The sequence below is a fragment of the Saccopteryx leptura genome, chromosome 2 (assembly GCF_036850995.1).
Source record: "Saccopteryx leptura isolate mSacLep1 chromosome 2, mSacLep1_pri_phased_curated, whole genome shotgun sequence".
In the NCBI taxonomy this organism is placed as follows: domain Eukaryota; kingdom Metazoa; phylum Chordata; class Mammalia; order Chiroptera; family Emballonuridae; genus Saccopteryx; species Saccopteryx leptura.
This window is the reverse complement of record NC_089504.1, coordinates 276937223-276962326: the sequence shown is the minus strand read 5'-3', so window position 1 is coordinate 276962326 and position 25104 is coordinate 276937223. Positions and strand designations below refer to the sequence as shown.

The 25104-nt window shown below is 46.2% G+C and overlaps 1 protein-coding gene and 1 long non-coding RNA gene across 3 annotated transcripts in view; one reads left to right on the top strand and one right to left on the bottom strand.

Annotated features, from left to right (window-relative positions):
* Nucleotides 1–249: 249 nt before the first annotated feature.
* On the bottom strand, nt 250–3921 carry IL10 (interleukin 10). The gene is made up of 5 exons (XM_066361889.1): nt 3757–3921; nt 2909–2968; nt 2468–2620; nt 1492–1557; nt 250–405 (listed from the first exon to the last, which is right to left on the bottom strand). The coding sequence occupies exons 1-5, from the start codon at nt 3919–3921 to the stop codon at nt 313–315; spliced, it is 537 nt and encodes a 178-aa protein (XP_066217986.1). The 3' UTR covers nt 250–312.
* Nucleotides 2526–25104, top strand: part of LOC136390850 (uncharacterized) — a 29783-nt gene continuing 7204 nt past the window's right edge. For both annotated transcript variants that reach the window (XR_010748775.1, XR_010748774.1), the window contains exon 1: nt 2526–2614. This is a non-coding gene — a long non-coding RNA (uncharacterized lncRNA). The remainder of the gene's footprint in view (nt 2615–25104) is intronic.

Genomic DNA, 25104 nt, shown 5'->3' with positions numbered 1-25104 from the left:
TTTTTTTCATATAACTTACAATTTCTCTTAAAACACTCAAATACCATAGTGTTACCCTATGGAAAACAGCTTAAACGCAGGTGAAAATAATAAATATTGAAACAAGTTATAATAGTGGGCTTCTTTCTAAGTAGTTCACAGAGAAGCTCAGCAAATAAATAGAAATTGAGGTATCAGAGGCTATTCTAGAGAGAGGTACAACGGGATTGGTCCGTCTCTCCTGGAACCGTGGATCAGATTTTGGAGATATTTCATTTATGTTCTAGAGTCTAGCAGAGTCGCCGTCCCAGATGTTTTGTTCCTCAGGATGTTTCACTTTCTCATCTTCCTTGTCATGTACTCTTCTATGTAGTTGATGAAGATGTCAAACTCACTCATGGCTTTGTAGACCCCTTTATCTTGGAGCTGTGTGGGGAGATAAGAAATGTTTAGTGAAAACCCGATCTGAGCAAGTGGGGAGGTTGGTCCCTCACTTGGATGGCCATGACCTGGGCCCCAGAAGCTGCACTTGATCCTTCGAGTTTGGAGGTGAAGGACGGACCCAGGGAACCTGAGGAGCTTAGCTGCCGTGGGAAAGGCCCTGCATCCACCTGAGGCGTGGCTTGTAGCGGCACGAGAACACCCACTCCGCAAAGCACCGTTCAAAATGGTGTTTTTTTAAAACAATTTTGAAGGCCATGTGCTCACATGATGCTTATTCAGAATTTGGTGAAAAAAACATTTAGCAGAACCACTTTGAAAGCAGGACATTGAGAGTGGAGAGAAGGGAACCTCTTTTAGGTTTATTCTCCTCCATCAGAGGACTGAGCAGGCCTCACCCTGCAGTTCCGGCCTGTGTCAAGGGTTTCATGTCCCCTGATGTTGGAACCCTGCCCAGTGTCTGTCCCCGGCCCCTGAAGAGGACACCGGCCACATGGCTTCTGGGAAATGAGGGTTAAATTGTTCAAGAACAGTTGGAAGCGTGAAACCCCACTTGGTTTGAGAGTTGACATTCTCAGGCACCTTGGGAGGTGTGAGTGGCCAATGGAAAGTGCGCCTGAACCAACTCAGACAAGTGAGAATCCTGCTTCCTGCTCTGCCTGAGCTTTGGGGAACCCAGGCTGAAGCTCTGGGTATGCTTGTGTCTGCACATTCACGTGCCGGCTTCCTGCACATGTGGCTTCAGCCTGGATTTCCAACAAGCGACTTTCTGTTTCCCTTGTCAGTCTCCCCAGCACCCAGCTCACTGTGTTCACAGGCTGACTGGCTGGCTCAACCCGCAGGCCTGCAAAGGCGGGGACCAGTCATTTAGAAACCCCCAAAGAGACTTCACAGAAAACAAATATAACCGAGGCGGCCGCTCCTCACTGGCTGAGGAGGTCACACCATCTGTCAGGTTCCCACAGTCCCTCCCAGTGAAGGATGGGGCCTGCTTAGCGTCTGTCATCCTCTGCCCCTTGGGAGTGGGCAGAGGTCGGTCCCCAAACGTTCCCTGCCACCTTGCAAACTCACCTGGTTAAAGGCCTTCTTCACTTGCTCCATGGCTTTGCTCTTCTTTACACAGGGCAGATAGTGATGCTGGAGGGAAAGAGAAAGTGTTCATGACACTGGCTCCCAGCTCCTGAGCCCATAGTACTCGGGGATAAGCTGGCGGCAAGAAGGGGCCAGACTCGTCCTGAATGCCTCCCCCTGCCGTAACCCTATCTCTCATTCTCTCATTCCTCCCCACCAGACAGAGGACATAGCCCAGGAGAGAAAACATGTTCTGCCGGTAGCCACTCTGAAATGTTCAGGAGCTTCCTCCTCTGAAGCACGAGCTGAGTGGGTGCCGCGCCAGCAGTTCTGTCCTTTCCTGCTCCTCGGCCCAGCCCCTCCCTTTCAGTCCAGACATGACACTGAGAACTATTTCTAAGTCCCTGAGGAACAGAGGCACAGTCTCAACTACGGGGACCGAACCCTTTGCATAGTCCCATCCTACAAACAGGGACCCAAATCAGCCGATTTCCCAGGGATGAGGGTATCATTTCAGCTGAAGAAATAGGTTATCCTGGGAATTGTTCACAGACACTAGCCTCAGGGCCCTTCTACAATCCCAGGTTTAGCCCCACTTAGAGCTCTGCCTTCAAAACGTTCAGAATAAGAGGAAAGTGGAGGGTTCCTCTCCCAGCGACCTTAACCCCTTGGCCCCTCCTGCTGGGCACAAGGCATAGGTCCTAAAGGACCAGGGAGCCCTGATTGTAGCTCTGGGCCCATTTCATACAGAGACAGGGGAATAGTTAATAACCCACAAATGACTCACAAATAACAGGAAAGCTGTTTGCAAATCTTCACATGTAAATGCCTAGCAGCCACCCCACCCCCTGCTTAGAGAGAAACAAGTGGGCTCTGCCACTCTGTGTCTGTGTGCCCAGTGGGTGGGGGTGAGTGCTGTCAGGAGCTGAGAGGGTGTTCGGGACAAGCCACTAGGGGAGGAGTGGCCGCTACTCACACAGTGCCACAGCTGCCTCTGGAGTGTCTTAAGCCTCTCCCCGAGGGAGTTCACTTGTGCCTTGATCTCCAGGTTCTGGCTCTCAGCCTGCGGCATCACCTCTTCCAGGTAGAAGCGGATCATCTCTGACAAGGCTTGGCAACCCAGGTAACCCTAAGGGCAGAAGCACGGGCGTGGTGACCGGGAGGAAAGACTGCTGCCACTAGCTTGAGAGAATGGCTTTGTCCCCAGAGACCTTCCTTCACCAGACGCCTCCTCCCCACACCCAGGAATGAGCCCTTTGTAACTCTCTGTCTGGCTGTGTGCTGAGTTAAGATCTTCCTACTTCTCCTTTTCAAGTGAAGGAAGCAGACCCTTGTGCCGGCTCCTGCAGGCACGAAGCAGAGAGCCCCTGTCTCTTAGTCACAGGCACACTCACCCTCCCTCCTTCCCAGCTCTCACCTTCAAGTCCTCCTTCAGGGACCCGTTCAACAACATGCTGTCCAGCTTGTCTTCACTTTGCTACAAGAACGACAAAATGAGAATAAACCTGAGGTTGGGGGAAATACCTGAAATGAATGTTTTTTATGTATAGAGCTTTTGATCTTTAATCAACGGCAGCCCTGGCTCAAAAATGGAAAGGACAGTTCTTGACACAAACCGCTGGAACCCTTAGCTATATCAGGCACTCCCCCTTGTGATCAAGTTACTTAAAACATTCTGCCTGATTGCAAAGCCAAGGCAGAAACTTGACTCGGTCCTGGTCCTCTTCCTGCAAAGACACATCAGGTTCAAAGAGGCTGCTCTCTGCCTGTCTCCCCGCTCCTCCCCACTCCTCCCTGCAGCTTGGAAGGCTCTCTGGGAATGGGAAGCAGCTCTTCATGCAGGTTTCCCCCTGCATGGCGCTTCCCTAAACATCAGTCTTAGGGTTCTGGATTGCCTCTTAGCAGAGGCAATTTATATTTCCCTGACGCAAGGTGTGGGAAGCATCTTCGCCTTCAGTCACACCCGTCATGATTTCTCCTAGCCAATGAAGCATTGAGCTCCAGCAGAATTTCACAAAATGTTTCTGAGCATAGGAGACAATGCTTTTACCTCTTAGGCAGCTTTTCCTGCATTTCTGATGCATCATCCAGGCTTAGCTTAACTCATTTAACCCATAGCTTGATGGGGGAAGTCTCTTAAGAATTTAACTTTGGGGGCAAATGGGTGCTGGGGTTGGAGGTAAACAAGCAGGGTTCTTGGGGCTCTAGCAGGATGCCTCGTTCAAGCAGTCTCAGGGAGGAAGGACGGGAGGGCATCATACTCACAAAGAAAATCCTCACTTGGTCGAAGGCAGCTCGGATCTCCTGAAGCATATTGGGCAGGTCGTCCGGGAAGTGGATGCAACTGTTCTCAGATGGGGTATTATGGCTTTGGCTGGCCCCTACTCCAGCCAGGAAGACCAGGCAACAGAGCAGTGCTGAGCTGAGCATGGTAGTACTCTGCCTTTTCTGCGAGTTAACCTTGTGGTTTGGTTTTGCAAGAGCAAAGGCCCTGCTGTGTAGACAGACCTTCACCTTGTCCCCCTTTTATATTGTGGGTTCAGTAGGGCCTCCCCATTGATGAAAAAAAGCCACTTACAAATTTCCAGGCAAAGGTTCTTTCTGATTAAAGCTCCTCCCTTCCTTAGACCTCTTCAGCTTTGCATTTGATGAACTTGTTTAAGTGTTAATTTTTTGCATTGTAAGCAAAAAAGGATGGTTGAAACAAACTTCTGCATTATGGCTATTTTTAGGAGAAGCTACCTCTCTCTTGCTTTTAAAATACTTTTTCAGCTTCTCTTAATAAAAAAAAAAAAGTTGATTTCCTGGGGTGAACAGCTGTTCTGTGCGCAGAGGCCCAGAGTTGTGGGTTCCATTCACGTGTTCCTAGGTCACAGTGACGTGAACACATCGGTCATTCCAGAGTACGCTGAGATTGAGAAATAATTGGATCTTTTCCCTAACCTGGCTGAATATGCAAGGCTTTTCCTTGTTGAATTGAGAAGTCACTTCAATTCTCTGGGCCTCAGTCTCTCCAAGTAGAAACACGAGGGTGAGCTAAATATCCTCAAAGCTGCCTTCTGGTTCTTTAATTTTCTGTCCCAACATTTCCCACAGGAGGGGAAGGGGCATGGGATGTGCCCCAGGCTTCTTCTCTGGCTCTGGGCTCACCGAGACACTCGGGTCCGTGTCTCCACCTCCCCGGCTGTCCCAGTACTTGGGAGAAGTTAGTAAGAGGCATCCACACATGTCAAAAGTTTGGTACCTGCCAGTCACCAGGACCCTTATCTCCCTTTTATAGTGAGCATACCGAGGCACAGGGATGCTGAGCAACCTGCACAGGGTGACACAGGTGCTGAACGAGGGAACCAGACTTTGCACCCAGGCTGGCCTGACGCTGACAGCGTGCCCCTTCCTCTGCTTTGCACTGCTCCCGGTGTGTGGAATTAAAAGATTGGGTTAAAAAGACCTTCAGGTTTCTTTCAGGTGAAAGCTGCTAGGCCCGGCCACTTAAGCTTGAGAGAACAAGGAGGAGTAGAAATGCCGCAGGAAGTAAGTCAGGGAGCCCTGACGCCAGGCAGCAGGCCCCCTCCTTCACTCTCGCCTATTTCTTCTCCCCTTTCCAAAGAAGCCTTGTTTTTTTATTTTTTAAAAGACTTTATTTATTTATTTTTTTTTGGGGGGGGAGTGGGAGAGAGAGAGAGAGAGAGAGAGAGAGAGAGAGAGAGAGAGAGAAGTGAGGGAGGAGCAGGAAGCATCAACTCCCATATGTGCCTTGACTGGGCAAGCCCAGGGCTTCAAACCAGCGATCTCAGCATTCCAGGTTGATGCTTTATCTGCTGTGCCACCAGGGGTCACGCCCAGAGAAGCCATGTTATCTTGTCTTGCATTTGGACATGTGAATGTGTGTATGTGTGAATGTGAGGGTGCTTGTGTGTGTAAATGGGCATGTAAATGTGTGTACATGTGGGTAAGTGTGTGAGTGTGCCAGTGTTTGAGCATATGTAAGGGTGTGTGTAAATGTGTGTGTGTGTGTGTGTGTGTGTGTGTGAGAGAGAGAGAGAGAGAGAGAGAGAGAGAAAGAGAGAGAGAGAGAGAGAGAAAGAGAGAGAGAGAGAGTGGGGGGGGGCAGAGCAGCTAGATGTGGTGAGGTGTGTTACCCTCCCCTTAGTTAGGAAGGATGGCAGTGGTGGCATGACTTCTTCAGATCTCTGGCAAGTCTCTGGGGTTCTCTGTGTCTTGATCTCCCCCCTTCCACAGGGGCTCCACCCACCAGTGAAGACAGTGATGGGGAGAACACTGACCTGGGATTGGGGGCAGAAGGCCGGGGCTCTGCCCTGGCTCTGTCACTCTTTAAACCCAGGCCCCTTGCCCTCTCCGTGTTTGTTTTTCATCTATCCCACGGAGACAACAGTACCTGTGTCCTGCCTGTCTGGGGCCTTGGGCATCCAGTGGGATGGGGCTTGGGAAATTAACAAGTGGAACCAGATGTAGGACATCTGACATCTGCTTTCTGTTATTTCCTTGCCATCCTGCATTGGCACCTGGACACTGGGTGCCAATGAATGGCACTGGGTTCAGTGATATTATTTTTTGGAGAAGGTCGCTGTGCCAGAGCAAGTGAGGTGGCCGGGAAGCCTGGAGTGAGTAGGAGGGAGGAGAGAAGGGTCCAGGCCCACCTGTGGATGTACCTTGTGGGTCAGAATCAGGGGACTGTGGCCTGCCCTCCCAACCCTCGGGAGGGTTAATACAGAAACCTAAGAATCACGAAGGGAGAAAGAGGCTTTGGTAAACAGGAGTGGCTCTAGAGAGGAATTGCTTCTCCTGCCAGATTTGCACTGCGCTTAGGAGCACTGCGTTTCATGGCCAGGAAACAGACAGGAGCCGGGAGCTGGGTGTTGCGTCCTTTCCACCCTTCTCCTTCGCTCTTGGCTCCTGGATTTTCTGGACTGGGTCTTCTTCAGCCCACAGGGCTGACCCCTCTCGGAGCTGGGTGTGGCCGAGCAGTTATCCAGAGGGCCCGAAGCAGGGCAAGGCTCTGCGGAGCTGCTTCCCAACCCAGCAGCATGGACCCCTCCTTCCTTTGTTTGCCACCGTGGCCTGTGCTTTCCTCCTCTACTAACCCTACAAACATCCGTGCTCTGTCTCTCCCAGACAGCAGCGGGGTCCCTGATGGTGTTTTATTATCCTGTGTGTATCGGGCACTGAGCACGGGGTCTGGCCCATGGTAGGTGCCAGGTACACAGCTTCCCATTACTACACTGCTCACAAAAATTAGAAGATATTTTATCGCTTCACATTCATTTTGTGAGCAGTATATTAGGATGGGAAGAGCAGAGTGCTCTGGGAAACTTGGCTGGGGCTGGAGGAAGCAATGCTACGTACGGAGGCTGGTCTGTCCACAAGTAAGGACTCAGAGGGAGAGGGGGAGCAACTCAGGGAGGCAGGAAGCATGTTTTCCACTTTCTTATAATTTGAGATAAATATGTATACACACATGTACAAGAGCATGCATGTAAGCACAAGATGGCATGGAGGAGGGAGATGGGCAAAAACTATTTCTATCTTTCTTTAACCCATAAGCCACTTGTTGGATAGGTGATCCGTCTCCTATTGATTTGAAATCACTGTCTTCTCATCTCAAAATTTCAGGAATCTAAACTGCCAAGAGAAAACCATAGGTAAATTTCTTGATGCAATTTCTTGATTAACAAATAGAGATAGCAATATGTTTCCTATCAACATATTTCATAGAATTGTTGTCAAGATGATACAAGAGAATGAGGATGAACCTTTTGGGGAAAAGTAAGACCTTCTACTTTTATATTGACAAAACAATGACATCAGCAAAAACAGGAGTCATCCTATTTCTCAAGGCTGAGAAGATCATCTCTTTATTGGAAAAGTCATTAGGGTCCATTAGGAAGAGTCCCAAATTCACCAGTCACATCTGAGCCATAAATATCGACAATCTGTGCATTAGGACATTTGAGTTTGTATTTCAGGACAATGGAAGGACTGAAGGGAAGAGTCCACGTAAGGAAGGAAGTGAGAGAGCTGGACCTGTGGATGGAAGGAATGTCAGTCTGGGCACCATTTGGTCCTGAAGATTTGAAGAGGACACAAATGCCACATGGCAGGTTGTGAGCTCTTTGAGGTTAAATGGCCTGAGTCCAATTTTCCCTCAAGTCTGGATGCACGGAGGATTTCTAATAAATGCTTATTAAATTGAATTGAAGTAGAATTTTCAATGGGGACTCACTGGACAATCAGAGGAAGGTTGTGGGAAGGGAAATACTTCTTCTCTTCCATCCCTACTCTAAAATATTCCCTGATTTCAAGATTCAGCTGCAAACAAAAGAAAATCTGACTAAGTAAACATGCTTAAAAAACAAGTGATATTATTATTTTTTTGTCTCACCCAATAAAAGGTCCAGAGGCAGGTAGTCTGAGGCTGTGACAACTCTCCTATGTCATCTACATGCTGCTTTTCCTGCCTTCCTGCTCTGCTCTCCTATTCGTTACTGCAGGAGGTCAGGGAGGATCATGGGTCAAGTCCAGAGGTCCAAACGCATGTCAGCCTGAGGAGATCAAAACAATCTTTCTGAAAGGTTCTATTCAGTAAGTTTCACCTTTTTAGCTGCAGAGGAGTCTAAGTAGATAAGAACTTCAGGGGTGAGGGTGTGTGAATAGATTTTAGAGGGTATTTATTATTTATAGCGCACTACGTCTTATAAGGAGTCACCTCATGCTCAACATAATGGCAGCCTTTTTGGTATAGTTGCCCTGTGCTTTGCAGCAATTCCTCAACTCAGTCCCAAGAGTGGGGACAGTCCTGCAGGGCTGCACTGGAGCTTCGAAAGGAGGGCTAGGAATCGGGGCTTGGTGGACTCAGGGTTCAGCCAGTTTACCGGCTAATTGGGCCACAGGCAGGCTTGTGATGTACGTAGAGAAGGTGGGATGGTGGCTGCCTGAGGCGAGGGGGATGACTGTTCTGATGAAGAATCCTCTTTAGGACTGGTTGTGACTTGCCCATTAGTATACTGCTCACATAAATTAGGAGATATTTCAAAATAAATATGAAGTGATAAAATATCCCCTAGTTTTTGTGAGCAGTATAGTTCTTATTACAAGGCTGATAACGGGAGTTTCATTTCTTCTTATCCAGAACATGTAGTGTGTATAATAGTTTCCCCAGCTTGAAATTTCTAGTATTTCCTTGAATAACCTTTCCAGCTCCCTGGTCAGAGATTTCCCTGGTGACTGTGCTGGGACAGGCCCAGTCAGCACAGAGTGTGGAATTGTATGTACCCCCCCAACTGTGGCTGGGTGGGGGCCCAAAGGGACAAGGGTCTGTGTCCCTGTCCTCTTCTGGGCTCCTCTGACTTTGGGCTTGTGCCTGGGGTGCTTTAGAATAAAGGGTTAGTGGGTCAAAGGAGCCAAGCTGGGGCTGGCCCCTCGGCCAATTCAAGCAAAGTTTATGCAAAGCCGATTGGGTGCTCTTCCGAGGATGGTGGCAGGCAGACGCTGCAAACCACAGCGGAAGGGCTGATCTCTGGACAGCCGATGTGGAATTCCCCTTTGTGCAATGGGGCACCAAAGCAAGCAATTTGGATTTTCCTTAAGGGACACTGTGATCTTTAACATGTCATATGAGACATTTGGCTTACAGGAGCCAGGCGGACACCAGGTGTTGGCGACCCTGTTAACCGGAAGATAGATCGGTTTCTGCTCTGTCTGCATGACTACCTAGAATATCTAGTGGTCCTGTGCCTGGGGCACAAATGGATTCTTGAAACTTTAGTGCTGTCACTCTGATGGGATTTAGTTTTCTCAGATCTCCTCTGGGTGGCTGACACCGCAAACCCAGCATTTCTGAATAGGGCTGGCTTTGTGGTCCTGTGATTTGTGTGGTCACATAGGGTCCCATGCTTGGAAAAGTCCTGCCCTTGTACTGCTGTCACTGTCCTGAAATTCTCTTTTTAGATTTTATTTATTGACTCTTTTAGAAATAGAGAGAGATAGAGAAAGGGGGGAGGAGCGGGAAACATCAACTCGTAGTTGCTTCTCTCATGTGCCTTGACTGGGCAAGCCCAGGATTTTGAACCAGCGACTTCAGCATTCCAGGTCAATGCTTTATCCACAGTGCCTCCTCAGGTCAGGCCTGTCCTAAAATTCTTAATAATTGTTGAATAAGAGGCCTCACATTTTCATTTTGCACTGGGCCTGCCCCAGTTTATGGAGTTGATTCTGAATATGAGACTAAACTCATCTTCTTTCTCTGGTCTTACCTTCCTCCAATCCTCTCTAACCAATGAATGGCACCACCATCTAACCCATCATATAAGCCAGAAACCTAGAAATAGCTTGTTGGTTTCTTCTACTCCCTTGCCAACTATGTCCAATCTATTTCCACGTCTTCCAGATTTTTCTTCACAAACATCTTTCTAATCTGCTTATTCTTCTCCATTTCCATCGTCATCAACAACTATCTGGTTCAAGCTACCATCCTATCTTTTTTGGGGTCCAAAATAAATGTCTAACTGATATTCTAATATCCATTCTCCAAACTGCTCTCCACTTTGTAGCCAGAGTGATTGTTTCCAAACACCAACCCCCTGCTTAAGCCCTTCAGTGGCTGCTACATGCCCTTTCTGCATAAGGTTCTCTTTCAAGCCTTAGTTCTGTGCAGACAGAAAAGAGTTTCTACTGTATTCATCTCTGAGACATGACTGAAGTGGTGTTAAAAGGTATTGTTCAGCATTCCTTCCCACCACAGTACCCCTAAAGCACCATCTCCTTCAAGAGACTTTGAAAGAGAGAATTGAGTACTTCATCTTGTCTGTTCTGATCTTTATCTCTAGAATGTGCCTCTGACTCTACCTCCCATATTCTTTTTTTTTTCCCTTGAGAGAGAGAGACAGGAAGGAAAAGAGATAAAAAGCATCAACTCGTAGGTGTGTCACTTTAGTTATTCATTGATTACTTCTCATATGTACCTTGACCTGGGGGGGGAAGGCTCAAGCCCAGCCAGTGACCCTTTGCTCAAGCCAGCAACCCTGGGATCATGTTGATGATCCCATGCTCAAGCTGGCAACCTCGAGGCCTTGAACCTGGGTCCTCAGCATCCCAGGGTGACGTTCTATACATTGCACCACCACCGATCAGGCAAATCCCATATTTTTAATACTGTCTGTATTATCTGACTGTTTCTTCTGCCTTGACTTTCAGCACTTTCTCCTGTTCTCTAGCCTCATTGACTTTCATCTTTTTTTTCTTTTTAATGATCCATGTTCTTTCTCCTACCTCAGGGCCTTTGCACATGTAGTTCCTCTTTTCTGGATTTTTCTTCCTTTGTCCTTATCCTTCATTTTTCAGCTAAGATGTTACTTCTTCAAATAAATTTTTTTCTATCTTCCAGTGTAGGTCAGGTTTTCTGGGTATATTTTCTGAGAATATTTTGCTCCTTTCTTTTCTAGTACTTATTATACATATGGGCATGTGGTCATTTGACTGGTGTCCATCTCTTCCATTAAATTGCCTTCCACAGGGGTGGGGCCCATAAAAGTTTTTGATAATCATTGTTTGCCTTGTACTTAGCACAATTTTAAGCACATCCAGGGTTCTCACTAAATATTTGGTGACTGTGTGCTTTTCAAACTTTTTGTAGCTGTAATTGGCTACATGTTTTATCTTCTATCTAATATAGGTAAAGGATAGAGTCACTTGGGGAAACAGCTACCCGAAAAAAATACAGTTTTTGGGTTTTTTTTTAAAAAACAATAAAACAATCTAATTACAAACCAAAACTCTTTCAGGCATATGTTAACAAATCTTCCATGGTTGTTGGTATGTTAAAAATATCTTGTGTCATAGGATGTGAGAAGAAAGATCTTTGACATTATTAAATTCACACCTCCCATTTTACAGATGGGCAAACTGAGGCCCAAAGGAGAAAATGACTTTCCCAGGCAGGAGAGAGAGTTAATGGCAAAGGCGGAATCTGAAATCAGTTGTTTATGCATTTTTCTTCTCAAATCAGTACTTAATTCCTTGACTCAGGGGAGTGTTAAGTTGCTCTGAATTCTCATGGCCAGCACCAACAACTGGGGAAGTTGTTAAGATGTGTGTAGCATATAGGGTTGCAGTGGTACGAAGTTGAAAGTCTGTGAAAATAAGTTTCTATATGTAAAATAATTATTAATCTATTGTGCATGTGTAAGGTGCATAGCCCTGTGTTTGGGAGGTAGAGACTGGGTGGGGGCTGCTTAGAATTTTTATCTTAGGAAAGTATTTCAAGCCTTATAATACATGCAGATAGAAAAGGGTTCCTGCTGGATTTGTCTCTGAGAGACAAAATTAGTGTTAAAAGGCATAGTTTGGTGTGCCCTAAAGCACCATCACCTTCAAGAAACCTTATTTAAGGGAGCAAAGAATTGAGTACTCATCTTGTCTATTCTGATCTTTAGCTCTAAAATGTATCCTTGACCCCAAATCTGCAACCACACTCGTGTTTTTAATGTGTGCTTTAGACACACATCTGTATTACATGGGAATAGCCAGGTGTTCTCCCCATCCTGGACTCGTGCCACTTCTACTGTGACTGTGTCATTTACATGCTAGCCTTAGGTCATAAACTCTCCCAGGGAGGAACTGGGAGTCTGTATTCATGGCCATTGTGGTCCTAAATTCTCCAAGTCATTAGGGTTCAGGACCCTTTACATTCTTAAAAACTGTTGGAGACCCCAAAGAGCTTTTACTGCCATGAGTTATATCTATCAGTAGTTACCATACTAGAAACTGAAAGTAAAAAATAGAAGATTCATTTTAAAGTAACAATAATAAAAAGCTCATTCCATGTTAACACAAATAACATAATTTTTTGTGAAATAGCTGTATTTTCCAAGTCGGAACACATTTAGTGAGAGGAGTGGCACTGTTTGACATTTGTTTCAAATCTCTAAATATCTGCTTTAATAGAAGACTTTGTCTTCTAACATCTACTGCTACATTCAGTCTGTTGTGATACGTTGATTTGGTTGACATATCTAAAGAAAATCCAACATCACGTAAATATAGAGTTGGAAAACAGAAAACCTCTCCGGGGTCCTTGGACCACCCTTTGAGAAGTTCTGGCCTAAATGTTTAACAAAAATCTCTGGCTAAAGATGTGTAGGAGGAGGTGATCAAAGTTCGGTCTCAGAGGAAGGGGCAAGGGATATTTACCCACGGGGTGCCTAGCCTGGATGGGGGAGGGGGAACCCACTGCCTCACTACTGCCTTCTTTATTCAGAGTTTCCAAATACCTAATGTGGCCCTGCCATGCAGCAGATCTATGAGCGTCACGTATGTCATGGAAGTTGAAGTGCCTCCTCACACCCAGTGTTTGTGGTTTCAAGTCAGAAACCATGGGATTTTGGGGGCTGATATGGTGTCCCACCTCGTACCGTAAACCCCCTTCTCCAAGGGGCCCGGGCCTAGGACCGGGTTGTAGGGCTGGCTGTGTGCGATCAGGCGGCACAGGGATATTAGAGGGACTGTACTGCAGGCTTATTTTGGGTTCTACTTTTCACTTCCACTTTTAATTCTTCTATTTCTCTCTCTCTCTCCTTCAATTCTGAAAGGCTCTTAAAAGAAACCTGCTTTCTCTTTGGTTAGCCTTGTACTTTCTCGGTTTTCAGAATAACTTACAAAATAAAGCCAGACTTTTCTTCGTCCAACCGGCCAGGATTTATCCAATCAAATGAATATAATTTTCTTTCTGTTCTCTTCTCACTTCATGCAAAATTGAGTGGCATTTACAGTCAGGGGGTTGTTATTGATCTGGCTAATTTAGAAATCACTGATAAGGCGGGCACTGTTTTTGAAACTGTGTCACACATTTTGTGTTTAAATTAAAGCTTGATCCCTGGTTGCCCTCCTGAGTGTGGGAGACTTCTTCTAGAATGAGTGGAAACAGAACCTCTTTTTTTCCAGAGCTGGACTAAGAACTCCTGAGGCCCTTGGATGCTTTACCTTTAAATGTAGTTCAAAATAACACATCACAAAACCGTAAGATAAGTTTAAGGAAGTCTAGCAAAGTTTTGCTGTTTTTGATGAGTATATCAATGCTTTTAAAATACTATTTTTTTGAAAGATCGAAGAGAATCTGTTTGTGCCTCGGCTTTTGGGTGATCTGAAACTGTTCTTAGTAGTAGTAAGGTCAGAAGCCTCAAGGAGTAAGTTGGCTATATATTGGTATCAAGGAGTCAATTGATTGATTTCATGAAAAAAGTGGCTAAGAATTGTGCACTGAAGCCTCTTTTTTGTGGCAGACTTCATATACCTCTGACAGCAAGAAGCTGTTCTTTGACAGCAAAGCACCTATCTACCCACTTTGCCAACTCTCACCCCTGGGGTCCAAGTGTTCAGTTATTGCAAACCACATCATATGCCCTGCCTTCGGGCTGCCTTTGCAGCAGAGTGTGGTGGTTAAGTGTGTGGGCCTTGAAGTCAGACTAAATTTGCCGCCCAGCTCTGCCCCTCACCATTGGTATGACCTTGGGCAATTTACTGAGTTCTTCGGTGCTGCCCTATCTACAACTAGAGATGATGACGGGCACTGTCGGGTTGTTGTAGGGACCAAACAGAATGTCCACAGATGCTTAGGTGAGTGCCTGGCACATAACAAGCTGTCAGGACATCCAAGTTGTGGTTGCTGATGCTTTTCCATAGTAATGCTCAGCTGCTGTGTAGCTGGAGGTATCACTCTGTGGACCTGAAAATTTGGAAGCCAACAGGATCTCAGTTCCAATTATTGAGGATGTTACAGGGGACAGAGGTCAGTTCCATAGGAGGAGGAGCTCTGGCTGGGTGTCCAGGAGAGCACTAACCAGTCCTAGATCTTCTGCTCTGAGATCGCGGGCATGTTCCTTTCCATCCTTCAGACTTGCTTTCTGCATCTATAAGTGGGAGGCTTGACAGAGTTGTTTTTCTCAGCTACTTTCCAAATCTAATATCCTAGACTTTTGTTATTCCCTAAACTCCCCTCCCCACCCTGCCCCATCGACCGTCCTTGGTGGGAGTTAGCTGGCAAGTGTGGTTCTGATGCATGCTTTCCCTCTCTGCCAATCCACTAGGTCAGCAGGGCTGTGGGCCCTCCAGCCACTTTCAGTTCACAACTTCTGCCCAGCTCTGAAAATGCCATTCTGTAAGAGGAACAAAACCTTTCCCTCGGGCAGCGTTTTGCGTGTGTTCACCTGTATTTCCTTCTTGCAATCCTGGCCCCCTCATGTTCTTGAGGTTGCAGTTTCGTTGTGAGTCAGGCCTGCTGAGAGCAGTGGAAATCAGAGGGCCTCCGCTTGACAGGGAGGACGTGATGCTGCCTTTTCCTCAAGAGCACGGCCTGGGGGATGGTGCGGGTGGGAGGGATACGATCACTTTCCGGAAGTGAATTTCTCACATTGACTGTCTCTGGGAGGAAAGAATATTACTGGAAAGCCCTAGAGATCGCTTCACATCTTTCAGAAGGGCCTTCATGTTCTTAAGAGATTATCTACATCGTGTGGTGAAATGTTTGTGTTGTTTTGATGTCTGCTGCGAGGTAGACCAGTGGCCAGGTGTGGTTGGCTCATGACAAGAGATTTAGGTAATAGGTTCTATTGATGGTGGTGACCATCGGGTGCTGGGTTTCCATGGCAAAGCACGGTGGGGCCAGTTAGAGGGTTGCTTTAGTCCCAGGAATGTCAGCTGCCACAGGCTCTGAAGCAATAAATGGAGTCCCTTTGCCCTCGGCTGTATCCCACAAGGAAAAGAGGAGAAGGCAGGGAGAAATGACCAGTGCTGGAAGTGGCATCTCTGACCATGATGGTGAACTCATTGCGGTGAACGCTCCTCATGCCGGCTCCAAAGAAGCAGAGTCACAGATCCCCGAAGAAAGCTCCACGGGGCAAGTAGATGGAAGACCCCGAGGACAGAAGCATGCAGATAGTGCAGAAGAATATATCGGCCACCCCCAGTTTGGAAATGCCTCTTTTCTATAGATGCGAGTGGCATCTATAAAGTGGTACAAAACCCTTTGCCTCAGGATTCTGCTTCTGTAGATTCTGAAGTAACCAGTACCTTCTAGAGAGCCATTGAGCTCCAGTTCAAAGTTGTGGAAGAAGCAATGAGAAAGAAATTGCAGCCCCTTAGTTGTGCTGACCCCAGAGGCTGAGTTCTGTCAAGGGCTGGTAGTGAGCTGAGACCGGTGGGAAGGACAGAAAATCAAGCCAGGCAGAAAACACGGTTTCAACAGGGGTTTCCAGGTAAGGGTTGCCTTAGTGGACAAGAACCTCCCAGAGAGGGGTCTTAGGGAGAGGGAGTAGAGTGTGATAGGTGGTGATCCAAGACAACTTTGTCTATTTTAAACATTGCCTGTGGCAGGTCACATGCCCAGAAAGAGAAAGAAACCCTCTTTTGTAAATTTTGTAGACCACAGCTCCCATGAACCTGAGCTGTGTTTGGTGTTATTTATAACATAACTCAGTTGCATCATAAGATAGGAACAAATCAACATTTATAAAATAAATTTCTATAAAGACATTGTTCCATGTTCCAAAGAAAGTAACTAGCACACATCTGTGTAAATCTAAGGCGAACTGCACTGAAGTGTACAGACATGTATGTGGTCAAAGGGGCTTCAAGATTGGGCTGTTTTGGGAAGGGGTGGTGATAGGGACTTGGGGCTGGGGAGTGGGAGGGCAGGGAGAGCAGGGCGTCCTTAGCAGGTGTCATGGGCACACTGGCCTTATTGTAGCTCTGCCACTGGAACCCAGAACCTTATATGCACGCCCCCCCCCCCAAAGAAACCCTATTATATCTGTAAGATGAGAGAAGTATTAATACCCGTTTCCTGGTTATGAGAAGAAAGGGGGATTAAGTGCTTGTCACAGTGCCTGGCACATGATGAGTACTCAGTGACTATTACCTGGCAATCTGTTTCTTCCTTTATGACTACTATAGAACTACGCTACAACTATTGCAACTACCACGGCCACTGCTATCAGAACAGCTATGACTGTTGATACTACTACAATTTCGCTTTCCCTTATGTGCCTCTTGAAATGATTTTGAACATCCAAAGGGTGCAAATGCAAGTGGAGGAAGAGTTGATTTCCCCGCTGAGTCCTTCCTGGGGGGGTGGGACTGCAGGGGACCAATAAGGCAGGGCCCTTGATGAAGGCAGATGAAATGCAGAGCAGCACACAGGAGATTCTGGTCACTATGACTACAGCTGATGCTTCTGTTTCATTTCAGGTAAAATCAGAAGGCTTTAGAGTAAACTGGAGGTGAGGAGGAGGAGCTGACTTGCAGCAGGAGACCACATAGAACCAGAGCTTGCTCCTCAATGGGCTGTAGTGATGAGAAAGTTGCGGTTGAGTCTGCTGGGGTCACTGCAACAGAGATCTAGGTCTGAAGAAATGGTGTGAAGGACAATGTCAAGTTCTTCACATCGACTCCACCCTAGATCTCTGATATTCTCATCCTAGCCAAGCTAAGGGTCACTGGAGGTTCAGCTGCAGCTGGTAGTCATTACCATTACCATTCTTGGAACAATAAAGTTAATTCTTTAGGTGGGTTGTTCCCCTCAACGCCAGGCAGCCAGATAACAGAAGGCACTTTTTAAGCCATTCTAGATTTCTCCAGACCATAGGCTTATTTTCTTAATGCACCAGTTTCTTTTTTATTTTATTTTATTTTTTTACAGAAACAGAGAGAGAGAGAGAGAGTCAGAGAGAGGCATAGATAGGGACAGACAAACAGGAATGGAGAGAGATGAGAAGCATCAAACATTAGTTTTTCGTTGCGACACCTCAGTTGTTCATTGATTGCTTTCTCATATGTGCCTTGACCGGGGGGGCTACAGCAGATTGAGTGACCCCTTGCTCAAGCCAGTGACCTTGGGTCCAAGCTGGTGAGCTTTGCTCAAACCAGATGAACCCGCGCTCAAGCTGGCGACCTCGGGGTCTCGAACCCAGGTTCTCCACATCCCAGTCTGACGCTTTATCTACTGTGCCACTGCCTGGTCAGGCTTAATGCACTAGTTTCATTACTAGCCCCCCATGTGCACATAAGTAGCTGCCCGGTGCCTTCAACAGAACCCGGCCATCTTGAGCATGGCATTTATATTCCCAAAGGCTTTTGCAACCTTCTTTCTCACAAATTTCCTGCACAGGTCTCTGGCCAAAACGAGGGCTCTCACCTGTTGTCAATGATGCCCTGTTCCCTTTCAACTTCTTGCCTCCACTTGGCTTCATCGGCCTGAAATGACCACATCTGTCCCGCCCCATCTGGCCAACAGAATCTTTCAGCACCACCTCTTTCTTGAGCTTTTCTTTCCCAATCTGATATCACTGAGTTCCGTTTCTCTCTTTTTAAAAATCCTCCAGTGTTTACGGCCATACTTGGCTGCACATGGTGTACACGACCTAGAGCTGTAAAGCAGTTTTCTGGTTATGTAGTTGTGTGTGTGAATGTTGTGCATGTGTGTATGTGCGCATTTTGTCCTTAGGGCCTGGACCCATGCTTCACACATGCCAGGGAGAGAGAGGAGACACATTCTAGCTTGGTGTGAACATTTTATTCATTTTGGCTAGCATATGGGTTTAAAATTCTCCAATGGTAGAGACGTAGGCCCCTGAAAAGGAGACCTGTTTTAGTTTTAGTCTTTTTTCTGTGTGACTATGAAGATGTCTGCCAACTTCAGTGAGCCTCAGTGTTCCATCTCTGTGAAAAGGGCAGACTTCTCATTTCTTTTTCCTTCCTTGCAGAGGATCAAAGAGACTAGACAATAGGTTGAAATACATCAACACTAAGAAATAGCCAATGGCATGAAAGAGTTACCATATTTCCCCATGTATAAAACACACCCTTTCCTGAAAAATTTGGGGTCTAAAAACTGGGTGCATCTTGTGGTTGTAGATTTTTTACTTGCATTTCCCGCTTGTTTTCACGCTCATCGTTTAAGACAGTGATTCGTCAACAGACAGAGATGAGGATAAGCTAATGGATGAGAGTTTTGACAGAGATGAGAAGTTATACAAATTTTATGATGAATAAAACTTGAGTTCAATAACTTTACGTAATACATTTTTCCCCCCAAATTTTGGGCCCCAGAATTAAGGTGCGTCTTATACATAGGAGTGTCCTATACATGGGCAAATATGGTAGTTCCTCTAGTCTTCTCCTTGACTTGGGGAGGGAGGCCCTGAGGGCTTTTCCTAGAACCAGACGTAGCAGTAGGATCCAGGACTTTCGGCTTACTAGCCACGCCACAGACCACTAAGCCACACTTTCCCCCTGGCCTCTTCCTCCCTCTGTCTCATGTGGTGCAGTCTGTCAGGCTTCAGACAGACTTTCCTTTCTAGCAATCATGTTAGCCATGGGCTTCTGAGTTTTTCAGAAAGCTTCCTTCTAAAATCCCCCTCTGCCCGGGGTTTATGGGATCCTGCAGACGTTCCTTCCTGTGACAGGGCTGGGAAAACACACTGGTCTGCAGACCTCTTATTCATCTTCTCGATCTGGAGATGGCAAGCTTAAGCAATGATCTGTTGTGAGTGTATGTGCTTGTGTCTGTGGGGAGGTATGTGACTCTGCAGCTCTTTTATGACTAGCTGATGCCAGCTGTCTGCTCCCATATAGTGTGTACCTACCATGTGTCATGGATTTGGCACAGTCAGACCCAAGGCTAGAGTCCATGAACCCCTGCTGATGCCTATACCCAGCTACTACCTGACTCAGTTGGTTTCCTTTACCACTCTGATCTCTCACTATGTGCCAGGCACTTTATTTATATTATTTTACTTTAAGTTTTACAACAACTGCAAGAATCTATCCAATTATTAATCCTAATTTACAGAAGAGTACAATGAAGTTCAAGTAACTCACCCTAGGTTATATAGTTATTAGTGGTGGAAGCAGAAATATGAACCCAGATTTATCCCCAAAACTTAGACCTTAAAAAAAAACTGTATGGGGACCTGGCTGGTTGGTTCAGTGGTAGAGTGTTGGTCCTATGTGTGGAAGTCCCAGGTTCGATTCCCTGTAGGACACACAGGAGTAGCTTCTTCTTCCCTCCTTCTCCCTCTTCTCTCTCTCTTTTTCTCCCACAGCCATGGCTTGATTGGTTCAAGAGCATTGGCCCTGGCTGCTGAAGATGGCTCTGTGGAGCCTCTGCCTCAGGCACTAAAAATAGCTTTGTTGTGAACATGAGCCCCAGATAGACAGATCATTGACCCCAGACAGGGGTCACCAGGTGGATCCCAGTGGGGCACATGTGGGAGTCTCTCTATCTTTCCTCTTCTCACTTAAATAATAATAATAATCCCCCCCCCCAAAAAAAACCCCTAATATGTGTAGCTTCTTATAAGAGCAAGATTTTTCTCAAAGCAACCATACCTGCTCACTGGAACTTATTTTTTTGGAAACTACAAAACTATTTCTTTACATCTCTTCCAAATCTCATTTGCTACCCACTCCACCCATTCTCCCAATCTCTTGCTTCAGAAAACATGGTCCATATATTCACATCCTTTAAAAGCATCTTTCAGGAAGCCACCACTAGTAAGCCTTAGACATCAGAAACGGTCCAGTTTAAATCCAAAGGGCTGTTGATCAAGTATTTTTCCAAACTAACTCTTACATTGGAGGTTTTTAAATATTTTAATACTGGAAGTATGGTAGGAATCATTTGACCTAGGTCCTTGCTTTTAAAACTAAATAAACTGGGACCAATCCTTGTCTAATCTTTTCCTGAAGCATTTTAGAAAAGATTCCACAGTGTCTAATAATCCTGGTGATCAGAACATTTCTTAATCCAACAAAAACCATCTCCTGCTTTATTATAAGCCTATTGTTAGCTTCATAGAACACCAGGAGTTCTAAATAATCAAAACCTTTTTCCATTGAACTTAGTAGAAATTATACAAATTTCTCCTAGAAATTGTTAGTAAAAATTATAGAAATGCTTTTCATGTGCCCAAGGTGTCAAAGTTTACAAAGTACCCTTGCATGTGTTGTTTCATTCAGTCCTGCCAGCTGGCCTAAGAGGGAGGCAAGGCCGGAGTTGTGAGTGTGGTTTTGTAGGTGAAGTCACTGAGTCTTAGAGAGGTTGGCTGACAGACAACAGGGTGCATGGGGTAAAGACTTCACTCCAAAAACTTAGAGCTATTAGAGTTGGGAGGAATTTTGGGGTTTATTTTTCAGTTTAATTCTATATTAACCTCCTTTTTTTTTTCATCAATGCAGAAACTGACGCCCAGAGCCTTTAAAGAACTCGTCTGAGTGGCAGACTAGAAATGGGAATTCTGTTCTCTTGCTAATCAGTTCATTTCTTTACACAAAGCATCATACCAAGATGAATAATATGACTTCAATAATTTTTAAAAGGTTAAAACATGTCATTACACCTGAAACTGATATAATGTTATATGTCAATTATATCTCAAATATTAATGTCAGAAGGGTGTGGTCCTCCCCACTCCCTTTTCCAGAAGAAAACCTGAGCCCCATGAAATTCCATCACTGCTAATATTCATTCAGCCTCTTTCTCTGATTGTGGCATGCCTAAGGACAGGCAACAACAGCCCCTCCATTTCAGTGAAATGAAAATACTGGGTATCTACTCACAAAACTCTAAAACATTGGTATGTAAAGACACATGCACCCCTATGTTCACTGTAGCATTATTCATGGTGGCCAAGCCATGGAAACAACCAAAGTGCCCCTGGATAGAGGATTGAATAAAGCAGATGTGATACATATATACAATAGAATAGTACTCAGCCATAAGAAATGATGGCAGCCCTGGCCGGTTGGCTCAGCGGTAGAGCGTCGGCCTAGCATGCGGAGGACCCGTGTTCGATTCCGGCCAGGGCACACAGGAGAAGCGCCCATTTGCTTCTCCACCCCTCCGCCGCGCTTTCCTCTCTGTCTCTCTCTTCCCCTCCCGCAGCCAAGGCTCCATTGGAGCAAAAATGGCCCGGGCGCTGGGGATGGCTCTGTGGCCTCTGCCTCAGGCGCTAGAGTGGCTCTGGTCGCAACATGGCGACGCCCAGGATGGGCAGAGCATCGCCCCCTGGTGGGCAGAGCATCGCCCCCTGGTGGGCGTGCCGGGTGGATCCCGGTCGGGCGCATGTGGGAGTCTGTCAGACTGTCTCTCCCTGTTTCCAGCTTCAGAAAAATGAAAAGGAAAAAAAAAAAAAAAAAAAGAAATGATGGCATGGTGAAATTTATGACAACATGGATGGACCTTGAGAACATTCTACTGAGTGAAATAAGTAAATCAGAAAAGGCTAAGAACTGTACGATTTCACATATAATCAATAGTTCTAATGCTACAGAAATGTCTATGTGCTCTTATTGATCAATGTCACCCTGTTAAAGTTAATTTTTTAAATAAAATTGAAAAGATAAAAAAAAAATGAAAATACGTACCACCTCCCAAATAAAAAAAGAGGGAAAAAGAAAGAAAAGAAACCCAAGCTTGACAGCCGCAGAAGATAAACAATGTGTGTCTCAATATGGCTCATCAGCAGAATTTTCCCCAGAGCCAACGGCCCGTGGCAGAGCTGTATTTTCCACTCTGGCTACTCTGGTGATCTGGTTATGGCACACTTGCTTTATTTCCTTTCGTTGGAGACAAACTCTGACGCAGGTTTAAGACTCTGGCAGGTGTCTGGTGTTTCACTCTGGCCTCTGACACCTCATCCCCTCCTCTACCTTCTCTCCCTCCCTGATGCTACCAGACCAGCGGGGCCAGAAGTTGGAGGTGTTGGCTGGAAAGGAGTTAAGGTTTTGCCATCTTGAGAATCCCCTTAGCATGTGCCTGCAGCCTGAAGGTGGAGCAGGCAGGACAGAGGCAAGCATCTAGATTCCACAGGGGTTGCTCTTGAAACACGTTCCAGAAAGTTTAGGATGATTTGATATTTTCCTTCATTCCTTCTTGCTAAGTTGGTCTCTCTTGTGCTTGAGACATATGTGGGCCGGAGGGCTTTCCCAAGGCTGGTCAGGTTTATGTCTCATCTGCTGATCACCACAGGAAAGATAAACAGTGCCTGTCTACCATCCATCAGGTTCCAATTAAAGGGCCACAGTGACCTCCCCCACTTCTTTCTTAGGAAGAGGAGATTGTTTCCTGGGACGCCTATAGCACCGAGGAGAAAGAACTAATCAATAAACATGATTTGTTCATTATTAGTATAATGCTGGGCATATTCCCCAGTGGCCCTGCTGCTGGCCCTGTCCAAGGTGTCCTCAGGTTTTGACTTAAGTCCTCTACACACTGTGCACAGCCTCATCTCTTCTTGTGCCCTCTGCCCAGCCCTCCAGTGACCTCTCATCATCTCTCTTGGTTTCCAAAGCTTTAATGTGGTTTCCTTCACCAACAGCTTCACCCTTACCAGGTGCTCACTCCCCCACCCCGCAAAACCCCCATTTTCTTAAAGGTAACTGGTCAACTGAACACTAAAAATGGGTTATAACTGTATTTTCTCACCCTTCCAGGAAAACTATGGTTTTCACTGGTAATATTGAAAATAAGGTGTCTAACTTGAAGTGGTCCTCTGTGTGTCTGTCTGTGCACATTTGAAAGCAAGGTTGGGGGCAGGCCTGGGCTTCCCATATTGGTTGGATGTATCACCCCATTATGAAAGATGAATCGTGACAGTCACAAGCACTTGCCCACTTCTCTGGAATTGCCCCATCCTGGTAATATCTGTGGCTTTTGTTGATCTAATCTTCTGAGAAAACCTGGAAAAGAGCAGACAGAGTCTACCCTGGAAATAATACACAAGCAAACCAACCTCCCACCCACTTCCCAAGGAAATGTGGCCGGGCATTCCTGAGTCTGGGGGCAGGTCTGAGTTTCTTAGACCATCTCCTCTTCCCCCAATCCAAGCCTGACTATGGCCTTGGCCCCTCGCTATCGTGCTGAAGGCTGTATGCAGTCAGCAGTGGCTATGCTATCAGACGGGGCCACCCCAGGAAGAATTGGGTAATGATGAAAACATGATTGCCCTGGTTGCCCCTTTAGAGTTTGGCACATTCACATTCCCTCCCCTTTTTATGAGATGTTTTCAGGACTGAGCCTGCTATAAATATCATGTATCCTTTAAAAGAAATAATAGAAACAAAACAAGAGCTATCCCTTGGAGTGTATCAGGCACTGTTCCAAGTGGTGTACATATATTAACCCCTACAACCTTTGCACCAATCTTAATATTGATCCATGTAATTGATGTCGCTTCTTCCATTAGCCCAATTTACTGTTGGGGAACTGAGTGTCAGAGAGGCGAGGCACCTAATCTGAGCTCACACAATTTAGTAAGTGGTAGAACCAGGATTTGAACCTCTGCCGCGTGGCTGCAGAGGCCACACTCGACTGTCCCTTAATAAACAGACTTATGAGGCAGCCAATGGCATATCAGAAAAACCATGGGGTTTGGAATCCAAGACATCTCAGTCCTAGCTCCAGTCCTGAAAGTTTTTGATGAGAGGCCTTGGGCAAATGAGAACTGCTGGGCTTCAGTTTTTTCTCCAATTAAGAGTCACAATAGTACATATCTTATTTATTTATTTATTTATTTTTATTTTTATTTTAAATGAGAGGAGGGGAGACAGTGAGACAGACTCCCACATGTGCCCCAACCAGGACCCAACTGACAACCCTCTCTGTGACCAATGCTTAAATCAATTGAGCTATTTTTAGCACCTGAGGCTGATGTGCTTGGCCCAATGGAGCTATTCTCAGTTTCTGGGCCATCGAGCCACTGGCTGCAGGAGGAGAAGAGGGAGAGAAGAGGGAGAGGGAGGGGAAGAGAATCAGATGGTCACTTCTCTTGTGTGCCTTGACTAGGGATCAAACCTGAGATGACCATACACTAGGCCTAAGCCAACCAACCAGGGCCTAGCCCTAGTACATTTCATAGGGCTGTGTGACAATGAGCTCAAATTAAGAACTTAATGTTCACCAGATGGTGCCTACCACATAAAAAGTACTCCATTGATGTTAGGTTCCTTGTCCCTTTTTCTGTCCCTCTGTCGTGAATGGTTAGCATTCTGATAACAATGAAACGAAGGCTTTCAAGGTTCATTACAGAGTGGATTGGAAGGGCTGGTGTTATAGAATACCCAAGCAGGCCACTGGCAGTCAGTCACTACTGGTGGTCCTGGAGTCAGATCCTGACCAGAAAAGTCTGCAGGTGACTTTGAAGTGCAGGTGTCTGACACTTCAGTATCTCCATCTCAGGTAGAGTTTGCTGCCTGAGGCATTTGGTGGGATGTCTATTTTAAAAATAATGTGAGGCAGCTGGTGAAGGCTGCTTCAGGACAGCACATGAGCCAAGTTCCAGGATGGGAAAGCCATGAATCAGGCATGTAGCAAGACAGGGTTTTCCTTGGGCCAGCTTTGGTCAGCATGGTCCCGGTTCCTTTGAGGGATTCCCCGACTGCACGCCTCAGAGCCATGTTCTGGTAGAATGCCACTAATTCTGCCATCTGGCCTGACTCACCCCAATCTCCAGATTGCTCAGTGATGTTCAGATCTCTGTTGGTCAAATAAGTTTGTAAATATGATATATAGGTTTGCTCGCTTATAGTTTGCACTAGGTGTGGGGG

Excerpts from the sequence above, each read along its gene's own strand:
- IL10 (XM_066361889.1), bottom strand. The coding sequence starts at position 3,921 with ATGCTCAGCTCAGCACTGCTCTGTTGCCTGGTCTTCCTGGCTGGAGTA. Across the intron at positions 2,621-2,908 it reads CCCTGAAGGAGGACTTGAAG|GGTTACCTGGGTTGCCAAGC; the intron begins GTGAGAGCTGGG and ends TTCTGCCCTTAG. Across the intron at positions 406-1,491 it reads TGAAGAAGGCCTTTAACCAG|CTCCAAGATAAAGGGGTCTA; the intron begins GTGAGTTTGCAA and ends CTCCCCACACAG.